The sequence below is a fragment of the Eubalaena glacialis genome, chromosome 3 (assembly GCF_028564815.1).
Source record: "Eubalaena glacialis isolate mEubGla1 chromosome 3, mEubGla1.1.hap2.+ XY, whole genome shotgun sequence".
Taxonomy (NCBI): domain Eukaryota; kingdom Metazoa; phylum Chordata; class Mammalia; order Artiodactyla; family Balaenidae; genus Eubalaena; species Eubalaena glacialis.
This window is the reverse complement of record NC_083718.1, coordinates 34,866,768-34,888,965: the sequence shown is the minus strand read 5'-3', so window position 1 is coordinate 34,888,965 and position 22,198 is coordinate 34,866,768. Positions and strand designations below refer to the sequence as shown.

Below are 22,198 nucleotides of genomic sequence, written 5' to 3'. Positions count from 1 at the left end.
ATAATGATACTAAATGAGCGAGAGCAAGAAAGATTGATTGCTAAATATAACCTCTTTAAGAAGTCAGAAAAATACTAAACACATTAGGAATATATCCATCAAAATAAATTCACATATGCAGTGGATAGGCAGTGGACAGATGTGCTATTACAGTTGTGTGTTCACAAGTGCTACCACATCTGCAGGCATAATCGGTCACATGTACTCACATTCATGAGGCTGTGCTCTCTCCATCCTGCGCACACAGGTATGTGTTCACAAATGTGCAGTACATACACTGTGCACAACATATACACAAACACTCTTTATCATTCCTCATACTGCAGAGAAAGCCTATCACACGTAAATATGTGCATTCATAAGCACTACCTCCACCCACGTATTGTACACTCACGTCAACAGCTTCCCAAACACCATCTGTACTCATAAATAATGGGTCTCCGCACAACACCCATAGACATTTTGCACACACAGACACACTCCTATATTTGTACTCAAACTTTCCCTCCACCCACACATAACATGCGTGCATACGCACCCATACATATGTATCTACAACCATTACCCAATACAGACACTGCAATGACATCACGCCACACATACAAACTTAAAATTGCCGCATCTTCCCAGATACTGCACACCAGGTATACCAACAACTGCTACAAGCTCGCCACCGACCACAGCATCCATGCCACACACCCCCACTCAGGCACTATCTACATCCCTTGCCTGCTGCACTGTCCTCATGCCCCCTGTGCCCAGCACTCCCCCCACCCCCACAGCGCCTGCTGTGCCTGGCAGAACTGTGGCTCTGGGAATCTGGGCCATAGGCCAGGGGTGGTGGGGACAGTGGGCTAAGTCTGAGGTCTGGCCCTGCCACAGCCATTTTTTAAATAGTTGGGGTCTTGGCAAAAGCAAGGCGACCATTTGTTTTCAGCACACTGACCCTGAAATATAAGCCCATGTGTATCAAGGGGGAATCTGAAGAGCCAGGGTGGGTTTTGTTTTCATGGCACCTTTGGCGGGGGAGCTATAGAAGAGAGAGCCAGGGGCTGGGACAGGGGAAGGGGCAGAGGGAAGTTTTAACAGTGCTGTATGCTCTAACCCTTGAAATAGGAAGTTGACTTTTGCCCAGAACATGTGGAATTTGATCTTTGGAAGCTTCGAGGGCGGTTGTCAGAAGCCTCCTTGTAGCCAAACTGGTTCTGCTGCTTTCTGGTTCTGGCTGCAAGATGGGGCTCTCTGAAGCCCATCCCTTCTCTTGCCCTCAACTCCTGACCAACTGAAAGCCTGTTTCTGAAGTATCTCCAAGGGCTTTCCCTGGCCACCCATTCTAATGTCCATTTATATGCCAACTGCTAGTAGGTTCTTCCTTAACGCTTACTTAAATCCCCTTTGCTGTAGCCTAAAACCCTCTGGTTTCTGAAAATATCCATATTTAAAATAGCTAGAAAACCCACAAAACATTTCTCTTTCTACTTTAGCTATTGCTATTTCAACTAATACTACCACCAGCACCAGCACTACTTCTACGACAGCCGGCTAGCATTTATTGAGCAGTTACTGGGTGACAGACACGGTGCTAGGTGCTTAGCACACCTTGTTTCCATCCTCACACCACCAGACAGGTATTTTTATTTGAATTTTACAGATGAGGAAATGGAGCCTCAAAGAGCAAAAACTGAAACCCTCCAAGTCACCAACACGAAACGCCATTCCTTCCTCTGTGCGTCCAGCCATGATTCTAATCTGACACTTGCCCAGGCTACCATAACTCTGGCCGGCACAACCTGTCTCTGCCCCCTCAACCAAAGTCATCACAAGCCTGGCATCCATCCAGGGCATTCGTCTGGACTGGTCCTCAGAACCCTCCCTCTCTCTCTCCCTCCTAAGCACATTTCGTGTTCAGGAGGAGGGAATATTGTCTCCCATGCTTAATTACTTAACCACTGTCCTTCCTCCACCTCAAAGCCTCCCATTCATAGGGTCTCTTCTATTCTTCCCAATTACATTCTCCTCTATTCCGGGGTGCTTCTCCTCAAGCTGAGGGGAAGTGAATCCTATTGGCTGCAACCCCATAGTGTCCACTAAGACCCACTAGCCTTTGTATCAGTGTGAAGTCAGTTCCTTGTACTCATCTTTTCTTAGCAGAAAAGTGGGTTTGGGTCAGTAGCCAAGGCGGTGACTGTATTGGCTGCTTGTACCATCTTCCCTTTTCATTCCTGCTGTTTGCATGCAGCACGAATGGGAAGTCAGAGAATACCCTGGAATACCTGGCCCTCACTCCACCACTGGTACATACTTGCATCTTTTCCAATCAAGCTCAGTTATCGCCTCTTCTCTGGGCCTTTCCTGGACCTGCCCAGGTAGAATGGCTCCCTGTGCTCCCCGCATGGCCTCTGGCCATTCCTCTATCCAGCAGCTAGGCGGGTCGTCCTGGCTCTGAGCTCCCAGATGTCGGCAACTCTGGCCCCTTTGCACCCCCTGAGACTAGCACAGCCCCTGGCGCTCAATGAGTGCTCATTCTGACCTCAAGGAACATCTCCCTGTTCTGTCCCTGGCCCCCTGCCGCACTGCACTACCTCCCCTATGCCTGGTCAGCCGGTCTCCCTGGCGGAGCGAGGCCCAGCCCCTCTCACCAGACAGCATGCGGCCCCTGCGGGAGGCCTCGGTCGCCAGGGCACAGGAGATTTCAATCCGCTTCTCCTGCTCCTGCAGCTGGCTCTCTGAGTCCTGGGGCACGTCCACAAGGTCCCCCTCGCCGACGGGCACCACGTTCTGCATACTAAAGAGGCACAGACACACAGAAATGGAGGGCGGGACAGGATGGTCCGACTGGCTTGGGGGCCTGCAGATTGAGGTTGGCAGGGATCCAGGGGCCTGTGAATGTGCAGGCTCCGGTTCCCAGCAAGCCTGTCTCCTGGGGTGAGTGGGACCCTAGCAAAATGCGTGTTGGGACCCCTACCTGCACCATTTAGAAATGAATTAGAAGGGTCAAGTGAACATTTAGGGCCGGCTTGACAGGGAAAAGAAGTCACCAGAGAGCAACCCATCAGTTTGTCTTGATGACAGCACGTGCACGAGCCCAGTAGGTCTTTTTGGCACCGATGGCAGCGTCACCAACCCTGCCATGTGCCTGGGCCCGGTCTGCTGCCTGGAACCACTGCTTTCATTTGCTCTCTGCTGGGGACGCTCGGGAACCCCAACTGCATGAGTCCGGACACTGGATTCCGTGGCACTAGTGCCCCAGGTGCCCCAGGAGCCAGGGTGGGTAGAGGAAGTGGAGGTTCACCGAAGGCCTGTTACCTGGACTTGGCAATGAGCGTCTTGATCCTCTCCACCTTCTTCTGTTTCTCCTTCAACTCCTCTGGGCTCAGGGGAGTGTCAGGCTCCAGGTCAATGTACCGCTCAGGGATGAGGACTTTGTCTGGGGTGGAGAGCTGTGGAGGGACTGAGGTCACCGCCTCTATCCCTTCCTGGGGTTGCCCCCGCCCGGCCCCTCTTGGACTCTGCTCACCTCCTTACTGATATCCACATCATAGTGCTGGGGCTCCAGCTCCATTTTGCGGAGCCGGGCAATCTCCTCCCGTGGTGTCTCGTAGGCCTGCCCACCAGGCTCCTCTGCCCTCAGAGCTGCCTCCAGGTTGGAGATGTCCACCTCATGGATGCTGCGGTGACGGCGCACCTAGGTGGCAGCACCGTTGTGACCATGCAGGGCCTCTGTCCCACTGCCAGCAGCACCTCCACTGCTACCCACGCCTCCAGGCAGCCCTAACCATGCCCGTGTCCTCACTGTCCCTGCCTAGCAGGCCTGACCTGGCCACCCCCCACTGCTAAGCTATCCTTCTTCCATGCTGCTGTCCAAAGCCTGCTCACCTACAAGGGCCCCAAGGTGAAATCTCATCACTGTCTTCTGCCCCCATGCTGCTGTACCTGTGTTCACATCCTGGGCCATATATAATATTTTGGGCAACTGAATCAGTGTGTCTTACATTGATCTCTAATTTTTTCAAATGCTAGAAGTTCTAGTCCACCAATTAGAATGTAAAGTGTTTGAGGGCAGGACTCATGGGCCATAATTTTTCTTGTATTTCTGAAATTTAATGGAAAGAAAAATTAGGCCAATAGTCTGGGCTACTCCCAGCTCTGCACTTAATAGCTGTGTGGCCCAGAGATCCCTTAATTTCTCATGACTTTGTTTCCCTATCTCTAAAATGGGGGTAATACTTCCTAATCCAGCATCCTTGAAATGACTAAATGAAATAACATGAAAAGGATTGTGACTTGTATTGTGCCACGTGATGGTGAGCTATGATGATTACCTTCAGTAACCCCCAGCCCAATGTTAAGCACATAGGAAATGCTCTAGAAACAAGTGACGGCTACTTCTAGGTTACAGATTTTGTACTATCCTCTGTTAACTGATTTTGTATAATTCATTTCAGCCAAAATAATCAAGGCATTCCTTTTTGTGAGTTATTTTTCTTTAAACACAAAAAAAGGAAACACTTGTTGTAGTATCTCTTCTGCCCAGTGGGGGACAAGCGTCCCCCAGGTCTCCCAGGCGCCCAGCTTGGGTCCTTCCTGGTCTCTCCCTGACTAAGACCTCCTCCCTCCCTGCAACCCCTCCAGGCCAGGCTGGTGGGGACCTGGGCGTGGGCAGTGTTGGCAGATGCCAGGCCATGCCTGTGGGGGCTGGGAGGACGTTACCACTTTGTAGGCAGGCCGGGCACTGGGTTCGGGGGCCGGGCTGGCCGGGAGCTGCAGGCTCCTCCGCTTATCCTTCATAGAGCCACTCTGGTGCCGCCGCATGCGGTCAATCTGCTCCTCCACGCTCATCTTGACCTTGCCCTCACCAGGGAACACAGCACTCTTGGGGCGCTCCTGCTGTAGTGGGAGAACGGGGCTCTGACTGGTGCCTCACCCCCCCACCCAGATTTTTCATCTGCTCTAATCCCTTAAAATTTCCCTTCTCTGGGAAGCCTGCCTGTAATGGGTTGAAGAGTGGACCCCAAAAGATATATCCAAGTCCTAACCACAGTACATGTGAATGTGACCTTATTTGGAAATAGGGTCTTTGCAGATGTAATCAAGTTAAGGAGCTCAAGATGAGATCATCTTCAATTAGGGTGAGCCCTAAATCGAATAATGGGTGTCCTTATAAGAAACAGAAAAAAAGAAGACACGTAGAGTAGAAGGTGATATGAAGGTGGAGACAGCAGTTGGTGGGGGAGGGGGTGCGTCTACAAGCCAAAGATTGCCAGCAACAGCCAGAGCCAGGAGCATGGAATGGAGGCTCCCTCAAGCCTCCAGAAGGAACCAACCCTGCGGACACCTTGATTCTGGACTGCTGGCCTCTGCAACGGTGAGGGAATAAGCTTCTATTGTCTTAAGTCACCAAGTTTGTGGTGTTTTGTTAACTTCCTAGCAATCCCAGGAAACTACCACGGTGCCTCTGGTCAGCACATTTGACTCTGACCACTGACTTTTGCATTTGTATTTCATCACTGGCACATTACAATAATTTTGTTAAATATTCTTATATCTTTATTATGCATGGCTTCCTTGTCCCGTGACATCTCCCTGAGGGAGAACTCCTCCACTTGCCTTCTTCCTTCTTGTTCTACTTTCCTCCTCTAGCCCTGGGTTTCTCGAACAGTGACAGATAGGTGGACACACGGAGGCCCCTGGGCTCCCAGCCCAGCTCAGGCCTGCACAAGCTCTCGAGGCCTGCGGGCGTGCACTCACCCGGGAGGAGAGTCCATTGGTGAGCCCGCTGGCACTCCTCCTCACCACCCTTGATGGGGTCACTTCTTCATCAGTGGGTGACTTTGTCCGAGGGGGCACAATGCCAACTGCAGGGAGACACAGTAGCCAGTGGGTCCCATAAAAAGGGACACAGGGCAGCCTGCTTCTCAGAGAGGCTCAGTCCCGCCCTCCATGGAGGTGAGAGGCCCAGGTGGGGAAGCACCTCCTTGGATGTGAGCGAGCACCTCTCTGGGCTCTTCTCTGACCCTTAGCCTCACTTCCAGGGGAGGATGGAACAGGAAGTACCTTTGTTGAGAGCTGCCTGCTTCTCTGCTTCCACCTCTTGCCTGGTGGGCACAAGGCCGATGTCTCTAGTGGTGTCCAGGGGTGATGTCTGGTGGGGGTCTTTCTTGCTTTGCTCATAGCTTGCCTTGGGCTAGGGAGAAGGGATGAGAAGACGGATGGATGGTGCTAGAGTGACCACTGAGAATTTGGTCCCTGGTGGTGTTTCTTTGTTTTGCAGTGGTGGGAGTGCAAACCTTTGAAAAAACATGGGGCAGGGAAACTGTGTGTGCCAGCTGGGAAGTGGGCAAGGATGCACTGGAGCCTCCCACCCATGCCACCTTAAACTGGCCAATGTGTGGTCCTCTTGGGGAATGAGGGCTCATGGCCTCCAAGAGGGCCTCCGTTGAGGCCCATCAGAGAGATCCCTCAGCCCAACCAGTCCTCCTGGCAAACACGAAAAGCACAGACTTGCTGTGAGCCTGAGGAGGAATGGTTGGAGGAGGGGGCTACAAGGCCAAGGATATCTGTGGATTCTGTTGGGATCCCACCCAAGACTTGAGCAAAAGAACAAGATGAGCTTTGTGGGAAGGAAAAGGGCATTTAGGTGGTGGTCTCACAGAATCATGTGACTAGAAAGGACCTCAGACATCATCTGAGCCATCCCCTCCCACGGGGATGAAGAATCTAAGTCTCAGTGAGGGGAGTACAGAGAGACTAGACCAGAGGTCAGAAACTCCAGCTCTGGCCCAACTACAGAGCATGGGTAAGTCCTACCACCTTTCTTTGTCCGTAAAACCGAGGCAATGATACCTGCTCTGCCCACCTCACTAGGCAGACCCTCAAGGGTTGTGCATATTACCAGTAAGTAGCTGAGCCTATTTTAGGAGTCTTTCTACTCACCATGCAACCTCTTCCAAGCCTAACTGCATACTTCTCCTGGATCTTGGCTAGGGATCCAGGTGAGAGAAGGAGCCAGAACAGGGGAGAAAAGGGTCTGTATCCTTACACTTCAGGGGCTGATGAGACTCAGAGGACATAGATAAGGCAGAGACACAGGCAAGGGGAGAGGGAGAGCATGGGAGGATTGGGGTCTGAGGTGGACAATGGCAGGAAGGGACTGGAATGGCACCAGTGGGGGGTGGGGGGGTGTCACTGGATTTCCATCATCTGGTCATGCTGGTAGGGAGGGGGGCATAACCACCACCTACAGCCATGGGCTGCCATGGGGTAGCAACTCATTTTTTCATTGTCCACAGGAAGCAAAAAGGGGAAACAGGACCAGTATGAGGATCTCAACCACCCCTTTGCTTATCCCAGAGTCTGACAGAGGGCCAGTAGAAGCTGAGCTGTGAGAAAATTAATACTGGAAAGGGGACAATGACTTGGTCTCCTGCCGGGCCCCGTTCCCTCCGTCCCTGCCCTCCAGGACCCAAGGGTGTTGGGTACCTGACCCCTGGCTGTCTCGCCACTGCGATGCCAGGAAGGGGAGTTGGGGTATGGCCAGAGGCGGCTCTCACTAGGGAGTGGAGGCACGGTGGGAGGAGACTCCAGGGGGACGTAGGCTTTGGGGAGGGGAGGCCGCGGGGGGCCAGGCTCCTGAGGCAGAGAGAAGCCAGAGCATTAGGAGGAACAAGAGCAGCCACTGTGAGAGCAGAAGAAAAGAGCATTAGCAGAGGCAGACGACAACATTGCTGGAGCCTGGGGCGGGGCCCTGGACCACCAAACTCCCGCCCGTCGCCTGGATGGAGGGCCACCTCCAGAGCTAACCCTGCCTGGCCTACAAGGCCCTCCTCTGCTGAGCCCCCACCTATGCACTGGTCCCCCATTTTCTCTGAAGCTCTCTCCTCATTGTCTCCCCATCACATCGGGCACACCCCTCCCCTGTACCTTTGCTTCTGCCAGCTCTCCAGCCTGTAATGCCTTTCCCTTGTTCCTCTACCTGTCCAATGCTTCATGGCCCAGTTTAAGTTCCACCCTCTCTTTGGAACATCAGAACATTTATAATCTGAACCACGTGGCTCAGTATTGAGACATATGCCACCACGTTCCAGAGGAGGGTTATTCACTGTGAATGGGTCTTGGTCCCCATTGGACGCTGGGTGGGGTGAAGGCCCTCAGGCATCTTTCTGAGAGGGTCTCATACCGTCCCTTGCCCAGAGTAGAGCCTCAGAAAACACTTGCTGATTGACTGACTAGGCAAATGCCCCCCACACCAACCCTCAGCCCTCTCACCCGCAGAACAATCCTAGATTTAAATTCCTATTAAGTGTTTGGTGTCTCTGCTAACCATCCTGGTGCTCAGGAAGACTTCCCTGAAAGGCAACTAAAGATGACAGTTGGAGATGAGAACAAGTAAAGGAGAAGTCTGGAGGGAGGGTCACCAAACTGGGTGTGAGAATGACTATCTTAGACAGAGATGAAGCACTAGGACTGCAGGCCTCTGGGGAAGAGATGGGCACAGAATTGGTACAATTTCAGGCAAATGAGGACCTAGTCCTCCCTCCCCCACCCACCTTCTTCTCCGTGATCTCAGCTTACCTCATTGGACCCGGGCTTAGTGGGGGACCCCTGAGAGCCAGACACCAATGAAAAAGGGCTCAGGGGGCTGGTGAGGCTGGTGGAGCTGAGAGGGCTGGCGGGGCTGTTGGAGCTGTAGGTGCCTGAGGGGCCAAGTCCTCCTTTGGGGAAACAGAAGAGGAGAGAGATGAGGGAAGGGGTAGGGGTGTGGCCTGGAGTATGGCTGGGCTCTGTAGGTGGAGAAGGCAGGGGAGGATTTAGGGTCTCAGGGCCACCTGGGCCTGCTGAAGGGACTTATAACGGGCTGGCTCACAGGCTGGCTGTTGAGAGGCGAGCTGGGCAGGAAAAGATAATGGATGGAAATGACACCACTACCTCAAAGGTGTCACAGAAAGCCAGCCCAAGGTCCCTGGGCTGAAGGAAGACACTAAGGTAATGGTCTCAGATCACCAATGGGCCCATGGGCTTAGGGGCTGGGAAGGTGCAGGTGCTCTTTGACCTGTTCTGGGGAGGAATCTAGAGTATCAGGGCAACAGCACCTCTGATTGGTACATCTTGTCTATTCTGGGCGGGGGCAAATTTCTGGACCCCTGAGAAGGCCCTGACTGTCTCTGAGCACAGTGTGAGGGCCTGGAGAGGTATGAGTTGGCAGGTGTGGGATGGAGACCAGAGACACTGGAGGTTTTTCTGGTGAGGCCAGGAGCCAGGAGGCCGGCGGAGAGAGCGCCTACCTCTGTGCTTGGCTGTGTCTGTGCCCCGGGATGGGTTATTCTTCCTCAGCCCCTCCATCACATCCTGGATCCTCCAGATCTCCTTCTGGATTTGTCGGTTGAGCACCTCATTCTGAAACAGCCAGAGAGCAGGTCAAAGGAAGTGGCTACCAAGGAGTGGCTACCAAGGTAGCTCCCGGTGGGAGCTTTCACACGCTCATGTACACACACACATCCCTCTAGCACACTCATCTTTCTCACGGGCAGCCTTTGCCTCTTCGGCTTCCGGAATTGCGGGAGGAGAGGGCTCTGCCATCACAGCAAAGAGCACTTTTAGGTGAACATGTGGCCTCAGAATGAAGAGAGTGAGAAGCTGTCCCTCTGATTCCCCCCCCGACCCAGGGGAGCTCAGGGTGGTCTTGGAGTGAACGCCCCTCTAGGTGGACACTTGATGGTGGCCTGTTTTCCAGAGGCAAGAGCTTCTGATTTACTGTCTTGTTTCACATACTGTGGGACTGTTTGATACGCATGAATTCTACTCAATTACAGTGTCCACTCTTTGAAAAATAATAGCTACCTTTTATTTAACATTCCCCGCCCCGCTGCCCCCCACCCCACCCTGCCCGCCTATACCAGGCACTGTGCTGAGTGCTTTGCACACATGAACTCACTGCGGCTGCACAACACCTCTACGAGGCAAGGACAGCAGTTGTCTCCACTTCAGAGGCGAAGAGGCTCACGCCCAAGACCATCTGTTAGTAAGCAGTGTGGCCACCATCTGAATCTGGTCTCAAGAGCTGGTGCTCCTGACCATGATGCTATCTCACCTCCCAAAATGTTTGCATTGAAAGTGAGGCTTGCCCACAGAACATGGTGGCATTTGGGGCCTCTGGCCCAGAGGCCCCTAACCTCACCCACCTAACAAGCTGCAAGGTTGGGTGGTAAGTTTTGTTACCAGGAGGGAAACAGGAGGAAAATGGGGGAAACCAGGGTGTTAACTGCATCAGAGAGACAGGGCTTGCAAAGCGAGCTAGAGAAGGGGCAGAGCCTGGGAAGAGAAAAGACAGAGGAAGGAAAAGAAGAAGAATGCCCCAGGAATGTCCATCCTCCTGCCTCCAAGCAGAGTGTTTTTGACCCATCCCAGAAAGAAAGGCCTCTTTCCCGCCTAAAAATTCCCCGGTGGATGGCTCCCACACTGCGTACTCTTCCGACGTCATGAGAGAGATTTGTATTTATCATGATCTTGTTTACATTCATATATCTGTTAAAGTCTCCCATGCTTCAACTTTTCTTCTTCCCCCATGATTTGATGGAACTAAAGAACGATCCCACATTATCTTCACCCTGAAACTCAGAGTCTGTTTTAAGAGGCCCTGAACCTTGCCTTTCATCTCAGGACCAACTCCTGGTCATAAGTCTCTGAAATTTCTAAAGCAAGAAAGGAAGCCACCGTGGTCTCTTTTGGCCAAAATGACAAAGGAAGGCCTGAAGCACACAGCAGCCCCGCCTGCCTGTGGGCCTCTTCACCTGAAGGTCCAAGCTGAGCTGCTCCCAGAGCTCGTCGTGCAGGGCAGAGACCTCTGCCTCCAGGCCCTCGTACTCCATGGTGCTGTTCGCCAGGGCCTGCAAGGGGAGGGCTTACTGAGAAGCTGCAATTGCCAAACCTCCCCTCCTCATCCTGCCTCAGGGCCTGGGGCCCGGGTACCTGGGGTCCGGCAGATCAGGGAGGAGGATGCAGAGGGACGGGAGAGGGCACAGGGCTGAGACATTCTGATGACAGCCAAACACTGGCCTTTTAGGAGGTGCAACAGCCCAGCCTACTGCATGCCCAAACAGAGGGAAAACGGAATCCTCTCTGGATGACAGGCAGGCCAAAAGGGGCTAACCTCACTCTCACACCCCTCCTGTTCTCCCCAGGTTGGGTGATAGAGAGTAGAGGGCAAAAAGGAAAGAGCTGGGAGTGCCTGTTCTCTGGAGGTTAGAGACCTTCCTCCCTCTGGGCCACAATTTCCTGGGGCTTTTGCTGCTGCTCTCTGTGTCAGAGGGTCTGCCCTGTGTCTACTGGGAAGTAACCAGGGTGGCATGTTGCCGGTATCCTGGTTCTCCAGGGGAGAGGAAAAGGTGGGCAGCAAAGCTGTTAGAGCAGCCAAGGAAATAAGTGGCCCTCAACTTCACTTTGTGCTGAACGAATCCTGGTGCAGATGTGGCTTGTGGGAAACAAGCCAGTCTCCCTGGTGGAGACTCAATGGGATGAGCAGGCCGGCACATTTGCTGCCTCTTTGTAAGGCAGTGTTAAGGTCTTTGTTTATGCCCCTCGCAGACAGCACCCTGCTCCTGCCGTCAGAGGAGAACAGGAATTAGAGGAGCACAGGCTGGAAGGTGGCTCCCCTGTCCAGGCGCTGACCGGGGTGGGAGCACACACCCAGCTCCCAGGTTACCGTGGTTGCCTGAGACAGCTCCACCCGGGTGCTGATGAGCTGGTTCTGCAGCGACTCCTTCTTGTGCAGCAGCTTCTCCGGGTAGGCAGGCTGGCTTCCAAACATCTCCAGCTCCTGATGGGTCCCCATCAAGGCACTTTCCAGGCTCTCCTGAAGAAAGGCAGGGGAATGGCTGTGAGCAGCCTTGATATCTCCTCTCCCGGGCTTTCAGCAGCAGAGGCCTGAGCCCTAGGGCTTCAACCAGGCAGCTTAGTGGAGGTTTCCCTCCCACTGGCTAAGGTCCCCAGAAGAGCTTCGGCAGGTCTGATTAAGGGCAGGACAGAAGTTTAAGGAGGGGCAAAGCTTCATCAGCTTGGTCAGGATGGAGATAGCAACCCACACCTTCTCTGGGCCAGCCCCCCATCTGCCCCACTCAGGGCCACCCCACGGCTCTCACCTTCTCAGCTCGGAGCTGCTGCACCAGCCGTTCCTGCTCCCTCACCACCTTGTTCTGCTCACACAACTTGCCCAGCAGCTTCTGGGGTCCCCAAGGGGGAAGGGAGGGAGAAAGAAGGGAGTGAAGGACACGGTTTGATGGGGACCTGGGAATTGGGTTGGCAGGGCCTGGCCTCTGGATACCACCTCCTCTCCCCTGCCAAGGAACCCTGGGCCTTCACCTTGACCTTGGAGGCTCCTGGGAACGGGAAGATGGTCTTCACCTTGGGGGACTCTCCAAAGACCCATTGGGAGGGGAGACAAATTTATTCTCTGAGGAAGCGAGTCAGCTTGAGAGGGGAGAGGGCTGAGAGCCAAATGTTAAGCTTCTGCACTCCCATCCTCTTGTGGTTCCAATTCACAAGGGGTTGAGGAGATAACACGGCCTCGCCTCCTAGGCCTCCAGGTGTGTATGAATTAGAGGCGTAGGCCGGTTTCTGAACAACAGTCTTAGCAAAACCGCTGAACAATGTAAACTGGTTCCCTAGTCCCACAGGACCCTGATCTCCCCTCCTCCTTCCAGAGTCTCAGGATGGCTGACGGTGGCTCCCTCTGAGGTCTGGTCCTTGCCTGTACAGAGCGTCTCCCCTGCCTGTTGGGCAGATCTGTTACCCAGGCAAGGCAGGTTAGGCCAAGCTTGTCTTCTGGGAAGACCTGTGCTTTCCTGCATCCACACCTTTATCCACGCCACTCCTCAAATACCCCCTTGGCTATTTCTAGTGGGCCAAATCTTGTCCTCTGGGCCCTTTACTTCAAGGCCCAGCTCACGTGCCACCTGTTTTGTCCCCGGCCTCCACCAGCCCACGTGGTCCCCCTGCCCCGCACTCCTGCAGACCCTGTTACAGTCCGCTCAGCATATGAATCCTGTGCTGCCACCTGCTGCTACCTGGGCCTCCCACTGCCCAGAAGCTCCCTGAGGGTGGAGCCAGGCCTCGTTCTTCTTTCCAGGCACCTGGGGACTACATGCTCTACCTCCTAACAAAGTCTGTGCTCCTGAAATAGGCACATGCCACCGCTGTAGATAAGAGGGCCTCGAACTCAGTGGAGAAACACACACAGCCATGGTGGGGGGTAGGGGTGAGTGGTAAGAACGAGAGGAGGCTCAGGCAGAATGTTGTCTTTGCGGTGACAGAGGACAGGACTCAAATGTATGAAGGGCCACAGAAGATGAGAGATGGATGGAGGAAAAGCCCCCACAGAGGAGAGTGAGGATGAGGAGGGCAGTGGGGGGGGGCGCGCTGGAGTGGACAGAGGGAGCGGGCGAGCTGCTCTTACATCTGTGTCTTGCTCGTTTAGCTTGTAGGTGTGGAGGCTGTCCCGGAACACTTCTGGGTATGGAGGGACCTGCAGGAACAGGAGGCCGGTTACCACAGCAGAGGACAGCCAGGGCCGGGCACGCAGGGACGGGAGAGCTGACGATCCTGCCTCGTTCCTGCCACCGACCACAGTTCCATCACCTCAGGTAGCATCTGTTCTGGGGACCTGGGCGGAGCTGTGCTCTGCCCCCTGGCAGGAAAGCGTGGGACAGCCCAGCCTAAGCTCCGTCCCAACTGTCCTGGGTTGATTCTGGAGGTAGAGATGCTGCTCACTCGTGCTCTGTATCTCCTCTCCTCTAAGGTCTAGAATCTACTGCCAAGAGGGACTCCAGGGCTGTGTAGCTCCCAAATGGCTTATTGGTAACAACCATGAGAACAGCAGTTAAGTCTTGGCTGTTTTTGATAAGGATAAGACCTGGGAGAACAGAATGAGCATTGGAAGAATTTGAGAACGACCACCCTACTAGATTGAACGCCAGCCCCAGGGCTTGCGCTTAAACCAGAAGCGTCTCTCAGTCCAGCAAAGGCGCCTGCCCTTGGTGACACATGCAGCAACCATAGCACATTCTACACAACTCTGTCACTGGATGGTTCCATATCACACCCCTCATGCCCTTCACCCCAACAACTGTTAAGAAGATACCAAACATGAAAGAGAAGTCCTGAACGTTAAAAAGCAGCTTTGCGATCCCTGGCATGGCATGAGATGTCAGTGCTGGCTATTTTGATGGTCTGGGAAATGGGCCTGGGTTCACCCATGAGCGTGAAGAATGGAGGAGACACAGTGAAAATAAAGGAGGGAGGCCAGGCTGAGCCTGGGAGATGAGGCCTGGCAGGTGAGCAGGCGGAGTGGACTCATCCCTGATGGGTGCACCGACCATGCACAAGCAGCTGAAAAATGGTGTTGACGGGGACCATGCTGCCAGGCAGAGGTCTTACTTGCATGAAGAGTTGGGCCCTGGGGGAGGAGTTCTCCACCATGCGGTTCACCATACTGATGAGAGTCTCACTCTCACTCATCTGCAGCAGAGGAAGGAATAGACGATTCAAACTCAGACCCACAGAGAGACGTCTCCCCACGCCCGCCTGTGCTTGCTTTCCAGGAAACAGGAAAGGACAGCTCCTTCTGAGGCCTCCAGCATCCTCTGCCTGGCCTTGCCCATCACTCACCCTTTGTGAACTCCGTCTCAGGACCCGCACTGAAGTTGCCCTTGAGGAAAGCCCACAGAAGGGAGCTGGGAGGCCACTGTGCCCTCGCTTGTGGCTCTGAAGAGGCCCCAGCCCAGTGACACCTCCCCAGGGCGCCTGAGTGTGGTGGGTCTCATCCCATTGGACCAGCTCTCATTTCTCACACTGGTTTGGTCAAAGACCACAAAGGCAGTTGGAAAGTCCGATCTCCCAAAATCTGAACTAAATGAAACCACTTTAAAGAAAATGTGACCTGCTCTTTGGATGGGCCGTCACATTGGGAAGGCACACGTCTCTCTCCCCAAACCCTGCCCACCTCTGCTCTAGAGTACAAAGGATTGCTAAACACAGTTTCCAGAGCTGGGCTGGTAGCATCCATGCCAATCTGGGATGGCGCCAGGGAGCAAACAAGGAGGCCAAAGCACGTAAGCCACGTTAAAGGGACACCAGAGATTGGAACACTGCTCTCCCAACACGTTATCCTTATGCATCAATGATCATCAGGAACATGGAGGGGGAAAGACTATTTGCCAGATGAAAATAAAAGGGAGAGAGGAAGGGTGAGGGAGAGGGACAGGGAGGGAGGGAGGACGAGCCAACCAAATCAACCAGGAATGCCATCATTTCCCCCACTGGTTCCAGTGTGATAGCATCTAATGTAAACATATTAGGGAGTGTCCTTGGCTATGTCCCTTTAACTCAATTGATCTCCAGGAGAAGGCAGCAGAAGACAGAGAGGAGTTGTGCAGGAAAAGCTTCTTGGGGAGGGGCAGTGAGTAAGGGAAGGGACGGAGCCACCTTAGGGCAGATCTTCTCAGGTCACGGTTCAGGGAACCCCCACGTTTTTTGCCCTTGTCTTCCCAATCTTTGCTGGACCCACACATGTTTCCCTCTTGCCCTGTGTAGGCGGCAGCCCCAAAGCAGCCTTGCTTCTGCGCGCTGTAGACAGGGCGAGGGGCACCCCTCCAACCCCATTCACAGGCTCTAGAGCATTTTAAAAGGCTTTCCTAGGATCTGATTTTGCTACTTCTTTAGCCCAGTTGGGAATTTTTTCTATGATATAAAGTGTGATTTAAAAGGCTTTTAAAAGAGCAATTGGGCCTTTCTCACCTTCTGAGATGGCCCACACTCTGTCTGTGGAGTGTGTTTCTCTCTAAATAAATCCGCTTCTTATCTATCACTTTGTCTCTCACTGAATTCTTTCTGCGATGAGACATCAAGAACCTGAGCTTCATTAAGTTCTGAAACCAGGGATGGAACCCATGCCCCCTGTGGCAGAAGCAAGAAGTCTTTAACCACTGGACCGCCAGGGAAGTCCCTCCACCTTTGTCCTTGACAAGACTATCTCACAATTCTGTAGAAGTAGAATTTGCAGAAAACTGATAGTAATGCAAACAATTTCTGTCCAGAGAAATACAAATTGTATCTAGTAAAATGCAAGTAATTGTAACCCTATGAATATTGCCCAGTTTTGCATCCATTTGCAAATTTACTTCAGCATCCCTATCTGACTGCAAAGGTGGTATGTTGAGTTCCTGTCTGAACTAGTTGTAATATCTTACTGGGTCCATGAGTCAAATAAAATCTTGGACATGTGTTCACTTTAAAAAAAAAAAAAAAAAAAAAAAAAAAAAGAGCAATTGTAATATGAGGTTGAGTCTTTGCAAAATGGTTAAAAGTCAACAGGACATCAACCGCATTTTCTGTGAGGATCTGAACTCAAGTCAGTCCTTGTCTTCTTAGAGGCTGTGCACGCGCATGTGCGTGTGTGTGTGTGTGTGAATGAGATTGTGTTTGTTGTGTATGGGGTGTGCCAGTGTGGTGTATGTGTGATTGTATGTGGTATGTGTATGTTTATGTTTGCTGCCTGTGTGTCATACCTGTGTCCCGTGTGTGGTGTTTATGTGTATGTGTGTAGGACAAGGCAGATCTACCAACACATCAGGCTTTGAGAGGGCAAGGGAGGCCCAGGCTCTTCTTGGTCACCCACAGACCTCATTCCTTCCCCAACCAGTAGATCTAAAACAATAAAGGAAGCAGGGGTCTTCTCACCCTGGCCTGCTCCCACACATGCTGTGGCTTTCAGGATCGTTCAGCCCATGTGGGCCTTGCCTCTAGGAGGATTCCTGTGTGTCACCTTCTGTCTCTCCAAAATGTTGGAGAAATTTTGTGAGAAAGCACCTAACCCAGTACCTTATATATAGCACTGGGGTCAAGGGTGGTCAATTAATATTTTTGAGTTTTGGAAGAAAAAGAACAATAAAATAATCATAGTAGCAATCACTAGCCCTCATCAATGCCTGCCAAAGTGCTCTCATATACATTCTCACTTGACTCTCCCAATAACTCTGTGAGGCAGAAAGGGCAGGTCTTACAATGTCCGTCTCATGATTGAGAAAACAAAGACCCAGAGAGACCAAAGTTTAAAAAAAAAAATCCCTGTAAATGGCACAGCTGGAACTAGAGTGCCGTGTCTGACTACGTTCTGGACTCTTCTTATCATACAAGACTGCCTTTTAAGAGTATTATCATTTATCTAGGAAGAGGTCCTCTGAAAGGTTATTTCTGAAGCCCCCAGCCCCTCTGTGAGGGCAGAAGCCCCCAGGAAGGGGCCCTGCCATCTGCACTGAATGCTTGGAAAGCCAGCGGTGTGGATGGGCTGCGGGGAGGAAGGCCCGCCGGGAGTCATCCCCACATAGACTAGAATGCTTATGGTGTCAACACCACATGCTCCTTCTGGGACTAAAATGCAATGTTCTTGAGGGCCAGGAGCCATCACTGCTGATTAAAATGTGTATATCATGCTTCCCAGTACCCAAGGGCTCCCATGAGGACGACCTCACTGAGACACCGAGACCGTGTGAGATGACGGTCACATGGCTCGCGACTAGAACCACCAGCAGTTGCAGCCATGTCCTCTGATATCAAGTTTATGGTTCTCTCTGCAATGTTAAGAGCACAAAATCATCCTGATGAGGTTCAACCCCAGCTTCTTCACATGTTAGATGTTTCCTCAGCTGTAAACTGAGTCAAAAGCTCAGAGTCATATCCAAGCTCTGTTGTTCACTGGTTGTGTGTCCTTGGCACGTTATTTGATCTCTCTGGGCTTTAGTTTCATCATATCCCCTACGAAATGGGGATAATAACAATACCTACGTTGCAGAGTCGTTATTAAGGTTAGGATCTGTAAAATGCTTAGAATAGTGCAGGGCATGGAGGAAGCATCCAATTATCGTAACTGCTGCCACTGTTATTATTATTATTACTAACATTATTATTTCCACCACCCCAGGCTGCCTCCACCTGGATCTGGTACACATCCAGGTCCCCCATGATTTGTAGCACAGATCTTAATATGAGTATGTGCTCATATAAATTGCCCAGCATATTGACCCCTGGCCTGTCTAAACCCAGTATCACAGCCTCCTTAGTCTCAAAAGGCAAGGTAGCCAAAGGTGAGAGCCCAGGCAGCCGATTGCTTTCATCACATGGGGACACTCATTGCCTCTTCAGGATGCTCATCTGTAACACTGGATTGATAACATTCCCTCTGCCTACAGCACTGAATTCTCAGGAAAACATGAGCCATGTATACAAAAGAACTTTGCAGAGGAACTAAAATATATACTGAATTACCATAATTTAAAAAATCATTGGAGGGCAGGTCTGTGGTCCTTCGCTTACAAAATGTGGAGTTTAACCACAACCTGTGGAATAGGATAGGCTAACTTCCCAGATTCAGGCTGAACTAAATCCTTAGCCTCTTGGGCCCCAGCACAGAGCTCCTCCCTGTCTCTGCAACTCTATCCAGCAAAAATGCAAATCCCCGCCTGCCCCCTGGGGGCAGTTCCATCTGGGCCGAACAAATAGGTGGTGATATTAATTATTCATGTGGTAATTTACAATTCTCCTTTCCCCAGGAAACTCCCAGCTGCCCTAAAGGGCTTTGCACAGAAGGGGTGTGAAGGTGCAAACCAAAATATAAGCCACTTTGTTGTGTCCTGCTTTTGCCAACAAAGGTTGTCAAATGGATGGAGGATGAGGAGGCGGGGAGGAGCAGGGAGACGTGAAGGGAGGGCAGGGGGATGGTAAGGGGCACCAGCTCTGCCTACCTGCTGATCCAAATACTCTAGGTTTCTTTGCAATTGAAGGTCTAAAAGTTCATCCTACCCGGAGCCCGAGGCCCAACAGCAACACAAACAAACAGGAACAGGACAAAAGAAAACAATAAAAAGGAAGCAAAGCAGTTAAGAGTTAGCTGGGCAGCGACAAAGAGAGGCCTCTCTGGCCTTGAGGAGTTTAGGGAAGGGAGGGGGGAAGGGTGCGGGCAGCCACAGAGGTTGTCTGCTGGACAAGCCCAGCTAGAGAAGGGACACACTCCAAGGCTCCTGGGTTGGCCTGGCCCTGCCCTGGGAGAGGGAAGCACCACTGAAGCCATCTAGTCAGCACTTCCTGGAGCTTTTTCTGAGTTTTCTGGAAAATCCACTGTTTATGGATGGGTGCATTTGCTGTGTGTCTTGGCTATAGAGTTTGGACACCGGCAGAGGAGACTCAGAGAGAGGGGTCAGTAACAGGCCGTCGGGGACAAGGATTCTGCCGGTTGGTTCCAGTGGCTCTCCCCAACTCCCCAGGTGGAGCATCTGCATCGAGTTCTCCAGGTGGAGACAAAAATTCTCAGGAGAACAAATTCCCGGAAGAGACACAAGTAGAAAGGGGAGAGAAAGTAGGAGGAGACACAGTATGGAAAATCTTTTCTTCCTCAATCCGACTTCTAGTCTCTTTCCCCCCAAAGTGACATTCCAGGCAAGGACAAGCTTGAAGCAAGTATGCTTAGGGGGAGGAAGACTAGAAGATCATGCCTGTTTTGGGATCTCTAGCTTAACTTTTCTTCCCAGCCCATAGCCTAAGCCCCCTGTCCAGGCCCCTCTGCATGCTGAAGGAGTTGTTCTGAGATTGAGAGAATGGGGACATTTCACGCTTCCAGATCTTGTCCCTGCTCCTCTGCCCTGTGTCACAGAGGAGGAGGGGTAACTGGCACCACTCTCTATATTGGGGCTAGAGTCCAGGCTGGAGGGAGGAGGTATCCAGAGGCTGCTAAAGACCAGATGGGCCAGGCATTGGGCACAGAGCATCCCTGCGTCTGCCCTAGTTTGGCCCCGCCCTGGGAGGAGAGGTCCTGAGGGGAAGTGGTGTGGGAGGAGAGGACGTACCATCTTATCGTGGACCGTGGGGGATGGTGGGTAGTTGTAGGGGAACAGTCCTGCAGGGACTGGCCGCCTGTCTCCCAGGTAATCATACTGGAAGAGAAAGGGGATTGGAGAGGTGAGGGGGTCCGGCTGGGATATGGACTTCCCCACCAACTGAAGTTCAAGGTTAGGGATGTTTGTAACCTGTCCCAGAGCAGATTTCAAACTAAAATGGACAGCCTTTAACCATTGCAATATCCTTGCAATGATCTGTCCAGGTCCTCAAGATTTGAAAAGATAGAACTCTCTGTCCTCTTATATAGAATTAGGGCTCCTGGTACAGTCTGGGGATGGGCACAGAGAGCAGTGTTCCTACTCAGGGGCAAGGCAAAGCCCCCAAGGCTGCTCTCCTATGGACAGAACTGCAAGGTCAGTGGCTCCCCCTGGGCAGCATCCCTGGTCCTGCTGACACAGCCCAGTGACCCCATGTCCCCAGATGCCCTTGCATCTCCACCTCTTCTCAGCAGATCGTCTTAGGCTTCTGGGGGATCTCAGGGGCTGAGGAAGGAGGGGAAGGCTGGTGGCTCACCTTGGGGGAGCTGATGGATCGCCTCATCACATAGGCAGCAGGGTCAGCATAGATGTCCTCACTGCGAGGCGGCAGCCGCTCGAAACGGGCACTGGGTGAGCGGACGGGGGAGTAAATGCGGGCGCGGCTGTAGGACCCCTGGCTTGGCGAGCGGGGCACAGAGTGGGAACGGGGCTGCAAGGACAGGCGGCGCAGGGAGCCGGAGGCGGCATCCAGTTCATCGTAATAGACAGGCTGCCGGGAGGGGCTGGGGATCCAGGTGGTGCCATCCTGCCGCCCATAGCCGGCAGGCTCCTTCCACTCCCGCAGCTGGAAGGCGGGGCCGCCTCCATTCCGGAAGGAGTGCCGCTTGTCCTCCAGGGCCCAGGGTGGGCTGATCCGATCGTAGGCCGGCATGGAGCAGATGCTATCGGGCCGTACCCCTGGCGGGTAGTACTGGTAATCATCAGGGTACTGGGAGGAGTAGGGGCTGTAATACTCAGGGACCCTACGGGACACAGGGTAGAACCTAGAGGGACTGACACAGAGAGGACTTTGTAAGGAAGCCAGACAAAATGGGCACGCCCCCAGACCCCTGCCCGTGCCCCAGCCCCTCCTCCTTGTCCTCCAGCCTAGAGTGGGGTCTGACTAGGTGAATGGTGCCCTAGGCTGACCTTGCGAGCATACGGGGGCGCCCACTGCCCAGGCACGGAGGCTCGTTTCCAGAAGTGCAAGGAAAGACCTGTCCTCAAAGCTCTCCCCCTCAACCAGTTAGTTCCCTGAGGCCAGAAATTTCACCATTCAGAGCTTCCATCTTTGTCTCTTTAAAAGAGACAAAGATGGGCTTCCCTGGTGGTGCAGTGGTTGAGGGTCTGCCTGTGAATGCATGGGACACGGGTTCGAGCCCTGGTCTGGGAGGATCCCACATGCCACGGAGCGGCTGGGCCCGTGAGCCACAACTGCTGAGCCTGCGTGTCTGGAGCCTGTGCTCCGCAACAAGAGAGGCCGCGATAGTGAGAGGCCCGCGCACCGCGATGAAGAGTGGTCCCCGCTTGCCGCAACTAGAGAAAGCCCTCGCACAGAAACGAAGACTCAACACAGCCAAAAATAAATAAATAAAAATAAATAAAAATAAAGGAATTCCTTTTTAAAAAAAAAGACAAAGATGTCTCTTTGTCTCCCTGGGGAGAAACTTTAAGCCGTATTAGCCATCTCTGTCTCAGCATGAACCAATTTATCAGATTCTTTCCAGAGAGGCTAAGAGCAGAAGGGAGCACTAGTGCACCAGGCACCTGGAGGGGGACAACGGAGGAGGCACAAAGGGACGCCTTCGCTGATTTTATGATCCTGTCAAGGACCCAACCAGTCCGTTCCTGGGACTCAACCCTAGTGAGGCGCTCTCCCCAGGGCAGGGCAGACCACCGCAGTGAGCTGCCCTCCTGAGGCTGTTACCTGCAGCCCCTGGAGCTGCCCAGACCCCCAGGGAAGGAGCGGCAGCCCCACTTGCCCTGATCAACACAATCAGGTCCAATAAATGTCTTCAAATATTTGAAAGCCAGTCACTAGATAAAGAAGTAAATTGGTCTATTGGGAAGAACTAGGGCCAATGAGTGGCAACATTTTTCTTTTTTAAAAACTGCTTATAAATAATGGCTTGCAAACAGAGCTTCAAAAACAGAGTGAGTTGCCTTGGCAGTTAGTGAGTCTCACATTGGTAGAAACACTGGATGCTGTACAAGGGTGGGAAGCACGGACGGATGTCTGGCTG

At 52.7% G+C, this 22,198-nt stretch overlaps 1 protein-coding gene across 16 annotated transcripts in view; it reads right to left on the bottom strand.

The window, feature by feature from the left end:
• PLEKHA6 (pleckstrin homology domain containing A6) overlaps positions 1–22,198 on the bottom strand; it is a 125,704-nt gene that overhangs the window by 4,120 nt on the left and 99,386 nt on the right. For 8 of the 16 annotated variants that reach the window (XM_061187447.1, XM_061187451.1, XM_061187458.1 and 5 more), the window contains 14 exons: positions 20,452–20,968; positions 19,887–19,973; positions 13,448–13,516; positions 12,135–12,215; positions 11,699–11,848; positions 10,788–10,883; positions 9,282–9,393; positions 8,572–8,711; positions 6,055–6,184; positions 5,749–5,855; positions 4,711–4,887; positions 3,518–3,685; positions 3,307–3,440; positions 2,521–2,785 (listed from right to left, as the gene is read on the bottom strand). In XM_061187447.1, coding sequence (XP_061043430.1) covers positions 2,521–2,785; positions 3,307–3,440; positions 3,518–3,685; positions 4,711–4,887; positions 5,749–5,855; positions 6,055–6,184; positions 8,572–8,711; positions 9,282–9,393; positions 10,788–10,883; positions 11,699–11,848; positions 12,135–12,215; positions 13,448–13,516; positions 19,887–19,973; positions 20,452–20,968 — 2,233 coding nt within the window. Of the gene's footprint in view, positions 1–2,520; positions 2,786–3,306; positions 3,441–3,517; positions 3,686–4,710; positions 4,888–5,748; positions 5,856–6,054; positions 6,185–8,571; positions 8,712–9,281; positions 9,394–10,787; positions 10,884–11,698; positions 11,849–12,134; positions 12,216–13,447; positions 13,517–19,886; positions 19,974–20,451; positions 20,969–22,198 lie in introns of those variants that run through there. The other 8 variants (XM_061187448.1, XM_061187452.1, XM_061187449.1 and 5 more) reach the window with 7 other exon arrangements.